This window comes from Orbicella franksi, chromosome 8 (genome assembly GCF_964199315.1).
Source record: "Orbicella franksi chromosome 8, jaOrbFran1.1, whole genome shotgun sequence".
Classification (NCBI taxonomy): Eukaryota; Metazoa; Cnidaria; class Anthozoa; order Scleractinia; family Merulinidae; genus Orbicella; species Orbicella franksi.
This window is the reverse complement of record NC_138152.1, coordinates 22,176,972-22,198,944: the sequence shown is the minus strand read 5'-3', so window position 1 is coordinate 22,198,944 and position 21,973 is coordinate 22,176,972. Positions and strand designations below refer to the sequence as shown.

Here is a 21,973-nt window from a genome sequence, read left to right as displayed (position 1 = left end):
TCCGACTGTGCTTACGTGTCTTCATTCCAATTAATGGATCACACCTCCATATCCAACCGTCACTGTCTTTTGTCTTGTGTTTCAACTGAAGTTCATTTTAATAGAAACTGTTAATCTAATGTTCCAAGAAACGAACACCAAATTAAAGTATGCCAATAGTCTTGCAGATCAAGTTGCTCGATATCCTTTCATGGCTTTTCTCAAATCAACGAAACAGTAGAACTTCAGCTTTGCACGTTCATATCACTTAGTGATGTTAAGTTGCATCACATATCTATCAAACTACTGCTGCTAGTGGTATTGCAACAACTGAAAATTTGCGTGGATTTCAAACAAAATTGATACAGCTTATATGCTGTGGTGTACATGTATCAGCTTTTTCATAACATTTAAGATTTTCACATCACGTATTCTCATATACATGTATATGGCCATGTTTTTTATCTTCCAAACCTACTCAGTCACAGTATTTTGAGTTGTTTTGGCCACGTACAAAATAACCTCTAAATCAAAGGAAACCTGAAAACAGCAGTTTAGTTGGATAGAAAAACACCGAAAAGATAATAATAAACCATAAAGGAACAAGGGTGGTTAAGGATGGAAAAGACTACCACGGATCACAAACTTCCGAACTGTGCTTTTATTGCAGGTTGTTGAAGGGGCAGAGATGGAGTCGGAAAGCCATGAAGAAGCTGGAGATGAAGAAATTGAGAGTGGAGCAGCTGGCAATGAATCAGACATGGATTTGGACTTGCTGGCTGAGAGTGACAGTGAAGAGAGTCAGGTACGACATCGAAACTTTTAGGTCGTGTTGTATTGGGATCCATTGCTTCAACTGCAACCTGTCTGGGGAACACTTCCAACCATTTTCAGTTGAAATGCGGCAACTTGCTGCCATGAGCTGTTTCAGCCTGGTTTGAGGCCGGTCAAAAGAGTTGATCAATCAAACCAAGTGAAAACGGTTTCCCCGAGTAGAACACGAAAAAACAACCAACCCAAGCAACCAGAAATGGTTGATCCCAATAGAACACGACCCTAGCTTCTCCCTCTTTGATGCTGATCTTGTTATCAATACTTCCCTCAGCCTTTATAATCAGTTGGTGCAATCAGTTGTAACATTTCTGGGAACCAGTGTGCTGGGGGAAAATGTTTTGCAACCACAACCACAGTTAAATTTTTGCCCACACAATCTAGCACACTAGCTAAGGTTACTGTGAAGAAACTGAACTAATTGCTATCACAAGAACCTATATGATTATGATTATGATTATGATTATGATTATTACTGTTAAAGATTTGCACAGCTATTGATGATATTGAAGCTGGTTTCTTGTTCTTGTTCTTGTTCTTGTTCTTGTTCTTGTTCTTGTTCTTGTTCTTGTTCTTGTTCTTGTTCTTGTTCTTGTTCTTGTTCTTGTTCTTGTTCTTGTTCTTGTTCTTGTTCTTGTTCTTGTTCTTGTTCTTGTTCTTGTTCTTGTTCTTGTTCTTGTTATTATAGTGGATTGGATTGGCTCGAGATATTTTTCAGCTACCTGAACCTGGACTTCAGGAGGCTTCTGGCGGGTAAAAAAATGTTTGAACTGTGACTAATCCTAAACACTTGTGTTTGTTTCAGGTCGGTGAGGTACATGTTGTGGAAAGTGTTCGTCGCAATCGCGTGACTGGCTCACTGATTGGGTCAGATGGTAGTGCTAGCATGCATGGTGAACATGTGAAGCTGTATTCTGAGGAAGAGTCGTCTACTGGGGAAGAGGAAGAGGAGGAGGAGGTGGTGGTGGAAACATATGACCTGCCAGAGAGTATAGAAAACAGACCTCCAACCGCAGGTATGTTACTACTCCTACGACTTGTAGAGAACAATAAGCAGGACTTAGTGATAAGCACGGTAATGAAATATGAAAGGTGAATTGATCAACATGACATGAGCGTGTCGTGTTGATCAATTCACCTTTCACAAGCAGGGCTTACTTTCAAAGAATTGCTCAGTATGTCTAATCTGAATAGACTTACAGTAGGAATTCATGTAGAGGTGTTAGAGTTAAAATCATCTTTTACCATAATAAACAGAACCACTTTAAGGTGGTCGAACACAATTTTCACGCACACTTTTGCTGATGCAATTCAGCGCGCGCACAAGGATTGCAAAAACAAACATGTCGTCAATAGAACGATCATTTTATTTACTCAACACTCGCACTATCTGTGCTACTTTTCTCTATAATTAAACGCACTGTATTGATGATTTTAGTCTTTTCTTACAAAGATATGTTAGAAAAAGGTAACGATGCAAAGAACCCAGCAATTCTCAGCTTTTTCTTTGTTACCAAAAGAACCCAGTTAAATGCAGCGCATGCGTAATGAGTTTAAAAATTGCGATTGAATGAAAAATTGCACTCTCGGAAATACGCCTATTTCTCGAGAACCACTCATTAGAATTTCACGAAATTTGGAACGAAAATACTTTAGGAAATAAGTAACTGGAGTATTGAAAAAAATTAAACTTTAACAAAGGAAATTATAGATTTTCCAGTGAACCTTCAACAAGGGATAATTAAAGATCTCTCTGTTAAATTATTAACAAAATGGTGTTAATTTGTGAGAATCGTTACAAGCTTGTTGCATGCAAATTATAAAGAAAATTTAATGACTAGATTTTCTACAAATAAACAAAACCGATTTTAAAAACTGGTTTATATTTATTTCTGTTGCCATGGCAACAACACATACGCCAGCTTAACCATCAAAAAACCAAAGTTTGTGTTGTTAACTTGCTTGCAGCCATTTTTGGCGACCGAGGGATCAAGGGTGTTAGAGAAAAAGGTGAATGAAACACAGGTATCAAAAACTGTGTTCAACCACCTTAAAGTACAGTCAAAGCTTTCGTCTTACTTTTCACGCACCAGAGTTTTAGCTGTACACTTAAAAGGTAGAATTGTGTAGTCAGTCAACTCTCTCGTAAGCATTGGAAAAGTGTCAGTTAGGAGGGCTGCCTGCTTACGAGAACCAGACCATGACGAACGTGGCCATAACGTGGTACTACAAATATTGCATCGGACTCTTGTTAAACGAACGGAGAGCTTGCTTTCTGGGTAAACTAAGGAAAAATCGAACTTTCATTTTAAAAAGTGTCTGCGTCCGCTTACAAGAGAATGTGTAAATACAGAGTCTCTCTGGGAGATAAAACAGGGAATTGAAGAAGTGTCTGTAAGTAGAGCTGTCTGCTTATGAGTGTCCGTTAGCGGATAGTTGACTGTACTACTGAATACATGTACGGTTATAGCGTAGCGTAATGTGGCACACTGAAACATCATTTACAGTATATCGATCAGTAAAACATGAAAGAATCTTTTCAATAGCCTTTATTGAAATGGTGTCATCCACAGAACAACATTGAAGATGAAATACGAGCATTACAAATACATTGAGCAAAATAACTTGTCTGACTCCGAGGGAAACGGTTTAATAGTTTACTAAGTACATCACCATTACTGATCTTTTCTTCTCATAGGAGTTGACCCTAGTACCACTCCTCATGCCATGCAGTGGGCTATACGTGCCAACAACACCCAGTCACGTGCCACTGGTAGCAGTGCAGCTACACCTTAAACCACAAGTGGCGGCACAGGGTTTATCTATGTTGATTCCACGTCACTCAGACGAAGTGGTGGTAATGCTGCTGCTGCCAGTACTGCTGCCACCAGTGAGGTGCCTGGGACTAGTGGTTATCACAGTATGAGTAACTCGGCCAGTGCGCTGGCACGAGCTTTTGGCATTGTTGTAAGGGAGGTGAGTTAGCTTAGCTTGAGGTACTTTGAAATAAGCCATTTCAGATGGCTTGCTATTGGCGTATTTATTTACCAAGAGAGGATTGTTACGCATATCATCTTCTAGTTCATAACAATTCTAGCCTTTTAGCTTTCCTGCAATTTCAACTTAAATGTCCTTGTGAGGAGGAGGCATGCCCCCATTCCTTTAAGTGGCTTGCACCTTCGGCACTTGATTAACTTTCTCTTCGGTGCATGTCCCTTCACCCCTAATTTATACTGCATTTTCCTCTATAGGTAACTGACCTCCTCAACATTGCACAGGACCCATCAGCATTGCCAGCTGAAAGCCTCACTCCCAGTCCAGTAGCCTTGACTGAAATCAGCGCCCTGGTTGTCCAGCAGTTGCAAGCAGCCTGGAACTGGTTAGCTGTTGTCTTGGATTGCACAGAAGCTCAGCTTCGATTTGGACTATCGCTATCTGCTGCTACTGACCCCTCCCACCCCTCCCATCCCCTCCATGAATTCCATCCTAAAGCCAACAAAGATAGACGCACTCGTGAAGATCCCTCGCTTTTAAGAGCTTTGGAAAACAAACGGAAAAGATCTGTATTAAGACGGTGAGTAATTTTTTCCTCAGCTGTTATGAAAAAAGCTCTTAATTTCAGGTCTGTTCAATTTGTTTTTGTTGCAGTAGTTCTAGACTAGTAGGAGGCACAGTGGCCTCAAGGTTTAGTGCACCCATCTCCGGATTTGAGCCCTGGCACGGGACATTGTGTTGTGTCGTGCTGAAGACATTTAACTCTCACAGTGCCTCTCTCCACCCAGGCGTAAAACTGGGTACCAGCGAATTTAATGCTAGGGGGCACCTCTGCAAAGGACTATCCCATCTAGGGGGGAGTAGAAATACTCCTAGTCGCTTCATACCTCAGAAAGAGGTGATTGGTGCCGGTCTGATGGGTCATTTGGCTTGTATATGCAGACTTAACCTTTATTTATCCAGACAAAGCTAGCCTGAGCCCTTTTTATGTCCATGGTTATTATTATCACGGAATCTCCACAACCGCTCCACTCCGCCTTATCATTTAAATGACCATTAATGGCGTTGTTAAGACCTCTTTATGCATTCTCTTTGAGTTTTCCTTCTTGCGCTTCAAGGAACAAACTTTTGACCTACAACATATGGTATTTCCAGCTGGTCACTTGCCTTAGTACTGACACTTGCGAGGAGAATTTTAATGGCCATCAAATAGGACAAATGTGTTTTGATGAATATGCGCATATTTCATTTTGCTTTCCGTTGCGGCATATTTGACAATTTTGTTACATAGTTTCAATCTTCTCTTAAGATATGCTCTTGCCAAGAACCACTAGTATCAATGATGGTTGATGGTAATTTTAAAGCCCATTTAAGTTTCCCTAAGTGAGACGGGGTGGTACTTTTTGATAAGTGGATAGGCTGCTTCATAACCACTTTCGTAAAAAAACAAACATCTCCGATAAATTGTAACCTGACCCAGAGGTGTCCACGTGAAAGGATACAACAATAATAATGTAATATTCTTTTTCCTGTGAAAATAGGCGGCACGGAGCTGCTAGTAGTAACTTGGATACTGGTCGGCAGGACTTCCTAGTTTATGTTCTTTCACTTCTGAGAGGCCATTCAAATGAACACGGGGACTCCTTGCCGAAGTTGGACGTTTCTTCGTTACGTCACGTGGCTTATGTCTTGGATGCTCTGGTATACTACATACGTAACAACCCTAACGCCAGCTCACAAGCTAACCGGTCTAGTGCAGAGAAGACTGTTGCTGCAGATGCCACCAATGACGACGAAGGTGGCGATGATGTTGATGACGAGGACAGTGCAAGTTTCAAGAGAGATGCAGAGGAATACGAAGATGATACAGATCATGTTGAGGACGAACCCATGCCTACACCCAATTTGCCTGGAAATTTACACAGGTTTGCAGTCCTTTACTTGTTGCAGTCACTTTGCCATGGCTCAAATGTGACTAGTAATATATCAAACGCGAAAGACGGTGTTTGACCACATTTCCAAACACCGAGAAGAGAGTTGAAAATATGACGTGTAACAGAGTATATCTGACCGACTTTGAGGTGTTTGGAAATGTGGTCAAACAAAGTGTTGAGTGTTTGATATATCATCTTAATGGAAACTAGAACTAAGCACAAAACGAAGAAATATAATCTTAAAAATGTATGCTAATTAAGATCAGATATCCGACACGTGTTTAAACTGGACGAATTATTAATGAGTTGGTGAACATTATTTCCAGATTTTCGCTTTGGTAAAGGTGAGATAAGAACAACACAAAAGAACAAAATATTTTTCAGTACCAGTGAAAGTAGTGCTCAGAAGCTTTCATTTTGGATAGTCACATGAGGTCTTCCAAACACTTGAAAGTAAGAATTACATTGAGCTTACTCATGGGGAAGGATTTTAAGAACTCTGTGTTTCTTGTATGAACGTGAAATTTCAAATGTTTTCGTTGATTCTCGTGTAAAAGTGTTAGTGACTGAAAATGCAATTGAAAGCAAGGAAGTAAATAATTGTTTTCAAGGCAAATCATTGTTCTCTCCCTTTTTACTATTCAATGATAAGAAAATCCCGGGCGCATTACTTTTGACGGGGTAAAGTACTCTTACATTGTCATTCGAGAAATACTTAGAGCTGCTATTTGCTGACCCACCTACAGTATATATCCACTTGCGTGTGACTTGTTGACTATTTGCTTGTAAAACATCAGCTGGTAGTCTTATGTCTAGATATTTAAATCTACCCAACATGTTGGATTAGATTCCTGTTGATGTGCTAAATCATGTCAGTCTCTGCAGTTGCCAGTTAATTCTTGTTGTATAGCGAAAACTACATCAAAACATTTGAAACCTGGCACAGCGCAAGGGATGTTTCTGTTACAGTTATTTGTAAAGACTTGGCGTGCATTGTGTTTTCAGCTTTTTTGTGAGGACTGACTCCACCACCGTGTTGGGCTGTACCCCTCCAGACCCATACCAGGCACCAGTAGAGGAGGCTTTGCCTCTTGCATGCCAGCCACACCTTTTACACCCTGCAGCACGTAGGGAGCAGATGTTTGGAACTGTACATGAACACACAGACAGTGACAAGGGTACACCCCTGGTTAGCAGCATGGCTTTGTCACGAGAAGATTCTGAAACTGTATTCTCTGCTGCGAGAATATTCAACGAAGCTGGTGTGGGACAGGAAGGGATTCCAATGGAAGTTAACGGTAAGAGAGGTTTAGCATGGCAGTGCAGAGTTCTAAAATGTGTGTACAGCCCTGATAGAAATAGACTCAGTTTTATATGGAACATTTTGTAACTTGTAAATTGAATTTCAAAGAATCATTACTTTTCTTCCAGTTTACCTACTATGTATCAAACCAAGCAGAAAATCAATCGTGTTTGATGAAACATGTTTGACTGGACAATAGGACTGGTGCTTGCCTGTTAATTACTTCAAACCCTATACAAAAAAAAAACAACTGCTTTTTACTAAATAGAAACAATTTCTTCCGATGTAACTGAAAAGTTAGTTCACTTCCTACGAAATTAGTTTACTTAGCGCGTGCATGTATTTATAAGCTTAACTTCGTTGTACATGTTTGGCAGGAATGCAAAAGTCGAAAATTCAACCTGTGTTGTCCGCAAGGTTTGTATTAGGGAAGTACAGTTGTATTGTTTGAGTTGGATTAGGCTAGTTTTTTAAAATCTAAAACCTTTGAAGAAATGAAAGAAACCATTATTTCCTAACTATGAAAGTCGGGCTTGCTCCCAAACGTTTTTGTGCTCTCCACAGAAAGCAAGCCCTCAGCAGAACCGTCAACCTCATTTGTAGCGCGTCCTGATAATGCTTTGGAATCCACCACACCTGTCGCTCCCAAGCCTTTCATTTCCAATGGAACCTCTGCCAACTCCCTCTTGGGCCGTTGGCGTTTGTGTGTGGAGTTATTTGGTCGAGTGTTTCTTGAAGATGTTGGATCTGAACCGTCGTCAGTGTTGAATGAGTTGGGAAGGTTTGATGTGAAAGAGTCCAAATTTAGAAGAGAAATGGAGCGATTGAGGAACTCCACCCAAAGAGATTTGACTCTTGAGGTAAGATGATTCCTGATTTTGTGGGTGTGAAAACCGTATTTATCTCTTCACTAATTTGCCTCCCCTACCAGCATTGCGTCACATATCATGCTCTTCAGCCCTTTTTCCTCTGTGATGATTTGTAACTCTATTGCCTGCCCCTCCCCCAAGTAACAGATGAGCACCATAGGTTAAGAATTGTTTTTAAAGAAACAACAGCCTCAAACAACATTGATTTTAAGGGGGATGGGAAGGAGAAGAGGTACGTCTGTAGTACATGTTCTCGACAGTCTGTGCGGGATTGAACCTCTGGTCATGGCAAACATATTTTACGGAACTGGGGCTTTCTGTTTCAAAGGTGGGCTAAATTTTGCCATAGCAATTGCCTGGGTGAACCAGATGTGTTACTGAAAACATTTCATCACTCGTGTGGGTAAGTCATTCAAATTGACTCTAAACGTTCAAAGAGCTTGCGAAACTTGGATACCAGTGACCAGTTATATTGAAGAACATAACTGCTTCCAGAAGTTGCGAAATGTTTGGGTGGGAAAAGTGCTAATGAACACACGCATTCATTGTTAAAGTTTTAAACCTGCACCACACAAAAACGATTTCGTACATCGACCTTAAATTTCTGTGGACAGTTAAAATATCTTTGTAGCTTGATCATAGACTGAAGTGCTGACACTAATCAGACTGGGAAGTTGTGTCCGTTATCATGATAGTTGTGTCATAGGGAACCTAAAATAGCCTTTAGACAAACAGAAAAATTCACAGTGACAGGTTAGTGAGGTATACAAAAACACGAAAGGGGGTAATAGGAAGCCAGTAAGTAACAAGGATGTATTGTGGAAGATGTAATTTGTGAAATACGAAAGATCGTGTTTGACCACATTTCCAAACACGGAGAAGAGAGTTGAAAATATGGCGCGCCATGGGGTATTTTGGCGACCTTCGAGGTGTTTGGAAATGTGGTCAAACACGGTCTTTCGTGTTTGATATATTTTCTCAATCGAAACCAAAACTAAGGAGAATGCGGAGAAATAAAATCGTGAAAATTCTATGCTAATTAGGATCAGACAAGGGGTCATGATGTTCTTTGTTTAAACCTGGTGAAGTGTTAATGAGTTTGGGAAGAAGATTTGAAAACTTGAATGTGTGTGATCTGACTCAGGTTGAGCGTGACCGAGCCACACTGATACAACAGACCATCAGGCAGCTTAACACGCAGTTTGGCCGTCGTGGGCCCAGGTCTCGCCCCATGACTATACATCGTGTGAAGGTCACATTCAAGGATGAGCCAGGCGAGGGCAGTGGGGTAGCAAGGAGCTTTTACACTGCAGTAGGAGAAGCGTTCTTATCTGGAGAAAAACTACCTGTGTTCCGAACTGAAATTTTGTGTTCATTTTGTGTAAGGCGCGTTGCCTATTTACCGAGTGGAGACTAGGTCCGAGTGATGACATGTTGTAAACGAAGAAACGTGAGCTGGACGTTCGGGTCGAAGAGCAGATGAATATTGTTATAAATTTTGTTGCGTTTATGGAATAAATCGTTCATTTTCATGGTCCTTCGAGCCGGATATTGGATTTGGAGAAACAGTTTCGACGATTGGTCGAGCAAAAGGAGAGTTGGATCCGTTTATTACTGCGAAGAAGTTGGTTTTCGCATATCGGCGATTTGGCGCCAAACAAACCACATGTGTATTGCATCAGCACTTTGAACGAGAGGAACTTCTGTGAATGTGCAGACCTGTAATTGTTGCGATTATATGAGGTTAGTAAAATTTGTGGTCTTTCAAAATGTCGAAAGATTTAGAAGCTATCAAGAAAAAGAGAAAATTCCTGAGAAAATCTGTCACAGACACGTTGAAGTTAATCGACGAAGCCCTGTCACAACAAGATAATTATGCACGAGTTCAAGTGTTGAAAGATAATGTCGCAAGTAAGTGGAGTGACTTGCAGGAAGTGCAAGCCACGATGTGCACAATGTTAGACGATGAAGAGATCGAGGCGGAATGTGAGAGCCATAATGAATACGAAGCGCGTGTAATTGAAAGCATGGCCAAAATGACAAGTTATTTGGCAAGTAAACAAGTTCCCGAAGTACAATTGTTAGGAAGCAATCCACCCGTATCCCAGTCGTCCTCTCAAGTACAAGTTAAGCTACCCAAGATTAATCTACCAACCTTTGACGGAAATGTTTTGAGCTGGCAACCCTATTATCAGTCGATAAAAGTTTCAGTGGTTGACAATCCGTCGTTGGCAGATGTCCAAAAATTAGAGTACTTGATGAGATCGCTAAAGGGTTCGGCTGCTGAAGCGGTGAAAGGTTTTGCAGTGGTACAAGCGAATTACAAGCCAGTTTTGGAAATCTTGAAGGAAAGATTCGGGCATGCAAGGTTAATACTTGATGCACATGTAAGATCCTTGATCCATTTGCCACGTTTGAGCTCTGATGATGCAACCTCCATGCGTAAATTCTACGATGAAGTGATAGGTCACGTTCGCTCTGTTGAGTCCTTTGGTGAAAAGTTTAATTCTGAAACTTTGGCTCCAGTTCTTGTGCCTCTAATAGTTGACAAGCTGCCAAAAAAAGTTGTGGAAAAATGGGAATTGGAGCTTAATGAGGAGAAAGCTAAACAGGACTGTGTGGAAGTGAAAATACTGTTTACTTTCTTGGAGCAATTGATAAGAGCTAAAGAGTCTTCACAGCCTCCTTCTCTTGATTCCAAAGCTCCGGCAAAGGAAAATCTTGGAAATCGTGAAAACCGTTTCAAGTTTAACCGGTCACAAAAATTATCCACCTCTGCATTATGTGCGGCAACGCAAGAGGGCAAGTGTGTCATTTGCTACAAAAACCATGGTTTGAAGTCATGTGTCACTTTTCTGTCATTACCTGTGAAAGAAAGATTCAGAAAAGCAACGTCTAAAGGCCTGTGTTTCCGATGCCTTGAACCTGGTCATAGAGCCGAAGTGTGCCAGAAACCTCCATGCAAGCATTGCCAAGGTAGACATCACAGTCTCCTGCATCAGGATTCAGCTCGTCCTCCCTTGGAAGAAGTCAAGGTGGAATCAGCCTCGGAATTACTACCCTCGTCGTCAGGTCCTGCTTTGCCGTCCTCAGTTGTGGCAAATTCTGTTGCAGTGAGCTCAGGTGGAAAAGTGATCCTGCAGACCATACCAGCTATTTTGTGTGGATCGAATGGGTGTTCAAAAGTTGTGAGATGTTTCTTTGATCCTGGTTCTCAAACGTCGTTTGTTCGGCAGAGTGTAATTGATGAGCTTGGTCTTGATGGGAAGAGTGTCAAAATTGCTGTTTCTGGATTTGGTGGAGAGGCCACCAAGAGCACTTTGCGGAAGAGAACTGCGTTTACTGTGGCACCTATTGACAAATCTGGACAGCCTCAATGTATTGAGGCACTTACTACACCAGTAATATGCCGGCCAGCTGAAGCTGTGGATATTCATCCAACAAGATGGTGTCACCTTCGAAACATAGCATTTCCTGAAGAATTCCCTAGAGAGGAACAAGAGATTGATGTGCTTATTGGCTTGGATTTCTATTATTCCTTTGTGACAAGAGACATTGTAAGAGGGGGTTCCCGTGAGCCAGTTGCAGTTCGCACAACTTTGGGTTGGGTCTTCTGTGGGCCAACAGGTGGTCATGGCCAAGAATGCACTGTGTCTATGAATGTTCAAATTAGTGTTGAAAAACAATTGAATGAAACACTTCAAAAGTTCTGGGATTTGGAGTCCATTGGTGTCAGACTTGCTGAAAGTTCAATTTCTACTACTCATGCAGAAGATGTGGTCTTGAAGAAGTTTAAAGAGACACTAACATACAATGATGGTCGCTATGAAGTATCCTTACCATGGAAGGAAGATTGCATTTCATTGAAAGATAATTACCGGCAAGCGGAAAGTAGGTTGTACAATCTAGAAAAGAAGCTGCTCCATGAGCCAGTGAAAGCTGCATCGTACAGAGAAGCGATTAACAAGTATGTTGAGAACGGTGTTGCTGAAGAAGTACCTTGTGATGAAATTACACCAACAGATGGGCGTCCGGTGTTCTATCTCCCTCATCATGCGATCATCAGGGAAGACAAGCAGACAACCAAGACAAGAGTTGTGTTTGATGCATCAGCGAAAGATAGCAATGGTGTCTCTCTGAACAGCTGCTTAGAGCCAGGCCCAGCATTACAGCCAGATTTGGTCGGAATTCTTCTGCGTTTTCGAAAGAATTATGTTGGTATCATGGGTGACATAGAGAAGATGTTCTTGCAGATTCGGTTAAAAGAAGAAGACAGAGATTCACACCGGTATCTGTGGAGAGATTTGGACCCCAAGGCCACGTCTAAGATTTACAGAATGACAAGGGTCACATTTGGAGTTGTTTCCAGTCCGTTTCTTGCCATTGGCACTATTCAAGAGCATGTGAAAAGGTGTAAAGAAACATTCCCTGTTGCATCAAATGAAATCTTGAGGAACACTTATGTTGATGACTTTGCTTCAGGGAGAGACAATGTGCAGGAAACGCTGAAATTACAGCGAAGTGCTACTGAGCTTATGCAGAAAGCTGCCTTTAATTTCACAAAATGGTCAAACAATTCATCTGAGCTTATGGAGGCCATACCAGAGAGGGACAGAGCAGCAGTTAGTCTTGTCAGCCTGGAAAGTGATCTAGCAGAAGCACATCCAATCACAAAAGCATTAGGATTAAAGTGGAATACACTTACTGACAACCTTGTCTTTACAATTGATGTGGACATTGTTCAGTCGAGATCAAAGACAGTGTACACTAAAAGAAAGGTGGCGTCTTTAGCAGCAAAGATATTTGATCCGATTGGTCTAATCGCACCCTTTTCAGTGAGGTCAAAATTAATTCTTCAAAGCTTGTGGACCAAGGGTGTTGGATGGGATGAGGAAATTCCCATGGAAGTCTCATCGAAATGGAATCAGTGGGTTCAAGAGATTTCTGAACTTGGACACCTTCAAATTTCTAGATGTTACACTGATTTGCCATTAGGTCAGAACCCCAAAGTAGAGCTACACGCATTTGGTGATGCGTCAGAAGTTGCTTATGCCTCTGCAGTTTATCTGAGAGTTGTTTGTGAAGATGGAAGGGTATCTACCAGTCTTGTGATGTCCAAGACCCGAGTGGCTCCTGTAAGGAAGATTACCCTACCGCGCTTAGAGTTGATGGCTGCTGTAATTACTGCTAGACTTTGCACCTATGTCAAAGGTGCAATAGATTGTCCCATTAGCCGCATTGTTTGTTGGACAGACAATTCTTCAACGTTACACTGGATTAGAGGAGCAGCCTCACAGTGGAAACCATTTGTTGCTAATCGTGTTATTGAAATTCAGTCGTTGCTGGATCCCAGTGTTTGGAGGTATTGTCCAGGACCGCAGAACCCAGCTGATCTACCTACCCGAGGTTTATCTGCAAGTCAGTTACGAGAGAGTCATTTGTGGTGGAAAGGACCCTCTTGGTTGCAAGAGTCCGAAAAAGATTGGCCCGAGGATTTAAGGTCAAAACCCTCCAGTGAAATTGTTAACCCAGAGAGGAAGAGTAAAGCTAGTGTCAGTTGTGTTGTGCAACCCAAAGAGCCGTTTATTGACTTCACAAGATTCAGCAAGTATAGTCGCTTGCTAAGAACTGTTGCTTGGATCAGAAGATTCGTTAGCAACTCAAGAGTGAAAGAAGAGGAAAGAATTGACAGCCCTTTAACTGGTTTAGAGATACAAAATGCAGAAGAATGGTTGATATCTCATGTACAAGAAGCAGGTTTTCCTGAAGAAATTGCGTCATGTAAACAGCATGGTCCAGTGAAGGACAGCAACCTTGCCAATTTAAACCCGTTTATGTGTCCGACTAGTCATTTTCTTCGTGTTGGAGGAAGAATTCACAAGTCACTGTTGCCAGAAGAGGAGAAACATCCTATTATCCTGCCTTCTAACCATCCTGTTGTTAAGTTGTTAATTGATGATATTCACAGCCGTGAACTACATGCTGGAGTTGAACACACTTTGTCACTTTTGCGACAGAGATTTTGGGTGATCAAGGGACGATCGACTGTCCGTCAGACACTAAGGAACTGTCTAATTTGTCGCCATTACCAAACAAAACCCTTTGGTCAGCAGATGGCACCACTTCCTGAAGACAGAATTAAGCCTGCACCACCGTTCACTAACGTGGGTCTAGACTTTGCTGGTCCTTTGTATTTGAAAGACAGTGGTGAAAAAGTCTATATCTGTTTATTTACATGTGCAGTTACCCGTGCAATACACTTGGAGTTGGTATGTGATATGACAACTGAGCGATTTCTCCTTGCTCTTAGACGAATGATTGCAAGAAGAGGAATGTGCAGCATTATTTGGTCAGATAATGCAAAAACTTTTAAGGCTGCTAACAAGGAGCTACAGCGATGTTGGAGAGTATTGGAATCAGACCAGACCCAAAGTGCTTTGTCTGAAAAGAAGATTCAGTGGAAGTTCATTGTGGAAAAAGCCCCATGGTGGGGTGGCTTTTATGAACGTCTTGTAAAGAGTGTCAAGACGCCACTGAAGAAACTATTTGCCAAAGCAATGTTGGATGCCGAGCAGTTAACTACTATTTTAGCTGAAATTGAAGCACAGCTGAACAGTCGTCCTCTTACTTACCTTGGTGCAGACCCTGATGACTACAGTGTGATTACCCCTGCACAGATTTTGATTGGCAGGAATCTTCAAGCGTGTCCGACTAAAGACACTCATGTTTCAGAACAGACCTCAAGAGCCCTCACCAAACGTTTTCAGTATCACCAGAAGCTTGTAAATGGATTTTGGAAGCGTTGGCATGCAGAGTACCTAAAATCCCTGACACCTCTCAAGAAATGGTACAAGATTGGTCGTGAAATCTGCAAAGGTGACTTGGTCCTAGTAAGTGAGGATCGCGTAGCTCGGGGTCAGTGGTCACGTGCACGAGTGGAAGACACCCACACAGGCCGTGACGGTTTTGTCCGGTCCGTTACCCTGCGGACCTCATCTGGAAGTCTTACCCGTCGTCCAGTACAGCGGTTACACCTGTTTGAAAGCTCTGATGCTGACTTAGCTGCTGAACTTAATTGAACTTTATGAGACCTTGTTGAACATTTTAGTTGAACTCTATTGAACTTGGTTGACAAGTTACATGTAGTGATGCACTCCCTGCATCGGGCGGGAGGATGTTCCGAACTGAAATTTTGTGTTCATTTTGTGTAAGGCGCGTTGCCTATTTACCGAGTGGAGACTAGGTCCGAGTGATGACATGTTGTAAACGAAGAAACGTGAGCTGGACGTTCGGGTCGAAGAGCAGATGAATATTGTTATAAATTTTGTTGCGTTTATGGAATAAATCGTTCATTTTCAACCTGCTCTGGAACCCAGCAGAAGTAAGCTTCCTTTTGACCAAGAAACATTTCTTCAAAATGTCGTAGAGATATGTCTAATCTTTCTTATCATGGTTATCAATATTACATACAATCGATTTTGTTTTCCTTTTTAATTTGAACACTTACATTTGTAGGGTGAATGCTTATGTTTGCTGACAATTTATTTCTTTATTTTTTTCATTTTTTATGCTATTCTTGGGCAAAAATCTTGTTAATTCACTGAAGTGAAGCAAGATTGTTACTGAAGATTCAATATTGTGTTGTTGTTTGAAAAAAAGGAATAACAAATTAGTTTCGTGCTTGTTTGTTAATGTACTTAACACTTCTATACTTAAGTTACCTCTACTGTGTTGGTTCTCTGTGTTTAAAAATTAACATTATACTATGTTTTTATTCCAATCACAACAGGCATAGTTCATCGCAGTAAACGAGTCCCAAGTTATCGTTGCAAGCGTGATCGTGAACGTGACGTGAGAAGACAGCTGTCAGCTGATGCTCGAGCATTCCACTTCAGTGGTAGCAGCAGCGCTGATGGAGAGGACGCTGATGGTGATTCACTGCCGTACCACAGGAAGTCCTTGGGAGAGAGGCTCTATCCACGTGTACACGCCTTGCAGTCTGTAAGTTCTGTCGTTTATAGCCTCAAAATGCTAGAATAGTATGTAGTGTGAGTCATCACAAACCTAGCAGCTCAAAACACTACGTGCACTTGAGTCTTGTTTTTTTTTCTGTAATATGAAGCTACGAAGAGAGCGAGAGTATTGTTACTATCACTAGGCTACATTTTAGCCCATTGTTAGTTACCTCCAGCATTACCCTAACAGTTTACCAGTGCTGGGTGGCAAGAGGTGATTACTGAGATTACCATTGTAACGTGGGTAAATATTTTCCCATTTTGTCCCTCTTTCAGTCACTTGCTAGCAAGATCACAGGCATGTTACTGGAGCTATCTCCAGCCCAGTTACTGCTGCTTTTAGCCAGTGAAGACACCTTAAGACAAAGAGTTGAGGAAGCTGTGGAGCTTCTTCTTGTATCTGGCAAGTAAGTGGATAATTTTTTTAATGGTAAAAATTCTTTCATTGTTGTTGTTGTTTCCTGTATACTTCCCTTAATTTGTGCCCCTCATGTGGTTACCACAGAGTGTAGGAGAATCCAGACTTAAAAAGGATGCATTGAAAGTGGCATTTTCGGAAACCCGATGGGGTAGGAGAAGTCGTTAGTCTAGAAGAAGAAGCAGAGGCAGTGAATGTCATCTGCCAAGGGATCTGTGAATGTCCAAAACTGCCAAGTCTAGACAACCCTAAAACTCATTGTTCGTACTTTTTGTCACGGCGACAGTCTGATAGCAAATGTTTTGCCTTCACAGGAAACCAATAAAGGATGCAGATGATGACTCCCTTAGCCCTGGTGGGGATCTTGATGATTCTGAAGATGACAGTTCTCCATTGTTCCACCAACCCGGCAAGACTGGCTTTTACTCCCCACGGCCCGGAAAGTGTACAGAGGAAAGACTTAACTGCTTCAGGAATGTCGGCAGGTATGCTGTCATTGTAATATAACTTGTATGATCCATTTGCTTGTCATGATGGTATTATCTAATACTGGGTAGTGTAAGTGAATTGTTGTATGCAATTGATGTTATCTTCCCTCTATGGAGAGGAAGGCCCGTGATATTTTAGTTATTTTTAAGTGGGTGGGGAGGGTAAAAGTGTGCAATAGTGTCGCATACTTGCTCTGTTCACTGAGAAATCCTGTTTTGCACCAAGCCCTTCAGTTGCTAGTCTGTAGGTTTGTAGCAGAAATTGCTATAAAGCAGGTTTGTAACCAAGCAGCACAAGGGAGAACACTATGCCACTGTTGATTTAAATCTTTTACAGTGCCTCTATGAACAAATCCTCCATATCCATTTTTTTAAAATTTTGGTACACAATACGTCTTTCTTAAATATCTTATCAAATTTCAATCTCTTACGAACATTAGAACTCACGTTTTTTGGAGCTTTATTTCCGAGAATTTACGGCCGCTATCAATTTTCCTTGTTCTAAGGCTTGGTTGGGAATTGGAGTAAATGACGTCATTTACTCAAAAATGCCGCACGGGTTGAAATTGTAATAACAATTATTGTAGAAAATTGCAGGACTATAAGAGCCAAAGGTTTTGTTATTCGTTATGCGAATTGCTGTATTGTTATTATAATTTTAACCCGTGTGGTATTTTTGAGTAAATGACGTCATTTACTCCACTCCCAACCAAGCCTTGGAACAGGGAAAATTTTAATTTAAATGGCGGCCGTAAATTCTCGGAAATAAAGGTCCAAAAAAAGGTGAGTTCTAATGTTCGCAATAGATTAAAATTTGGCAAGATATCTAGGAAAGACCTATTGTGTACCAAAATGCTAAAAATTGGATATCGAGAATTTGATCATAGGGGCACTTTAGTAGCTCCAAAGCTCTTAGTTTTCTTTATGGAGTTAACACCAGTGGAGACATTGATTGAGATATGTAATGGTTTGATAGAATTTGTATTATTTTCTCGTCGGTTTAAACATGTATTTAAAACCTTGAGGGTGCGGTAAAACTATCATTTTCACAGATGCCTTTTTTTTTTTTTCAGTCTGATTCGTGTTTTGTATCTGGCGTAAATTCACTTTAGCTATGTTTCAGAAGTGTCCGTAATCTCTGACCGAGATTTGCCCGAAATGAGATAAAATGTGTTCGAAAATTAAACGTCCGAAATTTTAACGTCCGTTGTTTTGCAAGTGATGTATGTTCAGCAGTCATTTAAATAACTGACCAACTTCCTTTCTGTTTGTATCCAAGGATCATGGGCTTGTGTCTACTACAGAATGAGTTGTGTCCAATCAACCTCAACAGACATGTCATAAAGCACATTCTCTCCAGAAGGGTAAGTCAGCATCGAATCTTCTATCTTAGTGTGCCTTGTAGTATATAAACGTTACACTCGAGTTCAAATAACTAAAAGAAGATTACAACATGTACATTTCACATGTCACAATTGTCTCAACGACGGTTCTAGAAAGTTCCGTTAATGCAAAGTAGTTTTTTTGGCCAGTGATCGATACTTTTATTGCGCGTTACATCATTAACGGTATAATGACTAACTGTCATTATTTTTACTGAGGTGCTTGGAACAACAATATTGCAATTTATTCCCTGACAAACAGTTTGGAAAAATAAAAATCGTTAGCAAATGTGAAGAAAAATACGAATTGACTACATCTGGTAATGCGTTCAGAAAGCCGGCCGTGGTTGCAAAATGATAATGACTGGTATTTTCTTTTGTATAATTGAAGGGGCTCACGTGTTTCTACTTGTTATTTTGTAGACTGGTTGGCATGACCTGGCATTCTTTGACCCTATGCTGTACGAAAGCTTACGCAAGCTGATTGTTGAAGCTGCTTCTCCCAATGCTGAACACATATTCAAGGGACTCGACCTGACATTCAGTGTCCAGGTCACCGCGGACGAAGGTGATGGCAACCAAGTAGAGTTGATTAAAGGTGGAAAGAATGTGGCAGTCACATCGTCTAATGTGCATGAATATGTTCGCCTGTACGCAGAGCACAGGATGGCTGGTAATAACAAGAGAGCTCTTCAGGTAAGTTCTCTTTATCACCTGCTCGTAATCAGCCATGTTCATCTCTCGCAGGATTGGGTTGGGACACCAACATGGCCGCCGTTTCATTGTTTAAGGACACCAATATGGCAGCCGCAGCGCAATGTGGAAACGCTCTGTGTACGAAAATTCTATCAGAAGAGCATCACTGACATAAAAAAAAAACAACTTTTAGATAAGAGTTTTATAAGTTTCAACGACAAGCAAAACGACCGTTTTGTTGCTATGGCAACATTAAAGGTAGTCAAATGTTCACTCCTAAAACTACCCGGTAAAGGTTGGTTGTGAAGTGGGAAAAAGGTGTTTTCACAAATTTTCACAGTTGAAACAATCAGCGTGCTAAAATTCTAATGTGGGATATAGAACTGTAACGGAGATCCGTAAAATTGTACTAAGTGTGATATCTTTAACTCTAGTAATGACGCAGGTCACTTTCTCTTTGAAGGCTCTTCGTAGCGGAGTACTGGATGTTATACCTCAGTCCTCATTTGATAACCTGACTGCGGAGGATTTTCGCTTGCTGTTAAATGGTTGTGGTGAAGTGAATGTACAGCAGCTGATAAGCTATACGTGTTTTAATGATGAAACAGGAGGTTTGTAGTGTCATAGCAGCCATTATTGTGAGGTGTAAAGGTTGTCCAAGGACGCACAGACCTTTAGTTAAGTGCGACTCCGTCTACGAAATACGAATTCATGTTTTCAACGAAACACTGACAAAGAGTGCAAAGCCAACTTTCGTCATTGAAGATCACCTCTAGGTTTGCTAAATTGTCAAGTTACAGAGAATTATCTTAAGCACCTCCCCCTCCCCCCGCCCCTCCCCACACCTCTATGCCAGTTGTAGAAGAAAACCGGTACGAAATGGTGTTTGGATGTAGTGAAAAAGGATGTTAAGCCCTATATATGATTTTAAGAGTATCTTGTTATTTATATCGCTTAGTTGTACTGCATTACTTTTTCTTGTTGTGCGCTCTCTTCTTTCGCCATTTTCTGCCCAGTTTACCCGTGTTAAGTAACTGGTTTTCTCAAAGTTGTGCATGACTTCTGGTCTTTGCTATTTTCAGGTGCTGGTGCTGAAAAGTTGCTCAAGTTCAAGAAGTGGTTCTGGTCTATAGTGGAAAAAATGAGCAATTCTGATAGGCAGGACTTGGTGAGTGTTTTTGAAAAAAGCTATTCTACACCACTCTGAAGTTTGATTAGTGGTTTTGGAAAGTACAGTGAATTTTAAGTGTTCTCCTTAGTTTTAGTTTCGATTGAGAAGATATATCAAACACTCAAGACAGTGTTTGAACCCATTTTGCAAACACCTCGTAGTTCGTCAAAATACTCCGCTATGCGTCGTATTTTAGCGCTATTCTCTGTGTTTGTCAATGTGGACAAACACGGTCTTTCATGTTTGATATATTACATGAAACATTCTAGAGGTATGATTTTCGTTTTGACGCGAGGATTTAAATGAGCTTATTACAGATATTTTCTTATTTAGATAGTTTACTAATCAACTGCCATATTTTAAACTGATGCTACTTTCTTCTAAGGTCTATTTCTGGACATCGAGCCCTGCCCTACCTGCCAGCGAGGAAGGTTTCCAACCAAAACCATCAGTTACAGTGAAGCCCGCTCATGATCATCAACTGCCTACAGCGAACACATGCATTTCTCGTCTCTACATCCCTCTCTATTCTTCTCGAGCTATACTTAAGAGCAAACTTCTTCTGGCAATCAAGACTAAGACCTTTGGATTTGTGTAGATGAGAATTTCAGTAGTTGAAAATTTCACTGTTCTTTTCTGTCCAGAAGTCGTCGATAGGAGAGGCGGAACGAACAGTTGGACCAATTCAAAGTAGATACGAATCAAAGAAACAAAAATTGACTGCTGTTTGTTTAACAGACGTTCAGGATTGCAGATTCCTCACTATGAAGTCCAAGTCTTGTGTTGTAATATTAATTCTTACCAATGACTTAAGATCTGCTGTCACTACAAGGATCGTTGAAAAATTTCGCGCTATTTGACAATTATGTACTTAGAGTTAAAATAAATATTTCATGGAACTGATACTGCTACAATTCATGTAAAGCCCAAAATACTTCTGAGATAATCAGCAGTTCGAACAATTCAGGAGAAAAACCTCTGGGCTTATAGTTGTTTAAAAATATTTTAGTGAGTTTATTTGTTTTTATTATTTTCAAAACAAAAAAAAGGGTAAGTACACCGTACGCATGCGTGTAACGTTATGTATTACGAAATGAAAAACCGTACATGGAGCGAAAAATTCTGAAATTGTTCCGCTTGCATACACAGGACTCCCCACAGTTCAGATTAAAAGTTCTCCTAGATGAATCGCGACTCGTTGACCCCGTTACCTCTGTGTGAAGGTGGATGATGAAAACAGTTTGCTCACAGGAGACTTGCCATCTTTCCGTTGACTTTGGGGTAGTTTTTTCTTCTCTTTCTTTTTTTTCTTTTTTTTTTTCTGTGAACAAAGTGACTTTATTTTCTCCCAGACCCCACTGGTCAGTTTGGGGCCTGTTCTCGTGAATAATTTCTATCCTGTGATTCGATGATTTTTTGTGTGTGCAATGAATGAATGAATGAAGATGTTTGTAATAACTCAAGTCCTGTGACATTCATGGACTAAAATGCCCATAAATCAAAATAGCTATCGACCCGCCATGGAAATTCTAGCCTGTGACACAGTCGCCTTTAAATGCTCTATCGATAACATAAAATTACTGCTAAAAATTAATTTTTGTGCGTCGAAATGTTATACCCAATTCTAGCAAATGTCCCAAATACGGATGCCCCGTTCTAGATCAGGAGTACCAAATCATCACCCCCGCAGACAGCACATACCTATATAGATGTTTCCTGGGAATACCCTCTCTCTGGGGACTATCCAGCTACTCTGGAGCTTGGAACTGCATTACAAAATGTTATTTCAATTCCAATCGAATTGATCAGTTAGACAACTCTTAAAGAACCTAATCTACTTTCCTAGCTTTTTCTTCCATGACAGTCCATTAGGAGGACTTCACACATGATCAA

General features: G+C 40.9%; 2 protein-coding genes across 2 annotated transcripts in view; both read left to right on the top strand.

Annotated features, from left to right (window-relative positions):
* LOC145495725 (uncharacterized) overlaps window positions 1-21,110 on the top strand; it is a 48,394-nt gene extending 27,284 nt beyond the window's left edge. The window contains 18 exon segments of the mRNA XM_081475327.1: window positions 650-784; window positions 1,616-1,902; window positions 3,384-3,457; window positions 3,509-3,786; window positions 4,062-4,384; window positions 5,346-5,729; window positions 6,744-7,036; window positions 7,606-7,901; window positions 9,055-9,280; window positions 9,690-14,873; window positions 15,700-15,911; window positions 16,202-16,332; window positions 16,658-16,828; window positions 18,111-18,195; window positions 18,637-18,909; window positions 19,373-19,520; window positions 19,992-20,077; window positions 20,466-21,110. Coding sequence (XP_081331453.1) covers window positions 650-784; window positions 1,616-1,902; window positions 3,384-3,457; window positions 3,509-3,786; window positions 4,062-4,384; window positions 5,346-5,729; window positions 6,744-7,036; window positions 7,606-7,901; window positions 9,055-9,280; window positions 9,690-14,873; window positions 15,700-15,911; window positions 16,202-16,332; window positions 16,658-16,828; window positions 18,111-18,195; window positions 18,637-18,909; window positions 19,373-19,520; window positions 19,992-20,077; window positions 20,466-20,678 — 8,799 coding nt within the window. The 3' untranslated portion in view covers window positions 20,679-21,110.
* Window positions 1-21,973, top strand: part of LOC145494250 (uncharacterized) — a 448,804-nt gene that overhangs the window by 236,711 nt on the left and 190,120 nt on the right. The gene's annotated exons all lie outside the window — the stretch shown is intronic.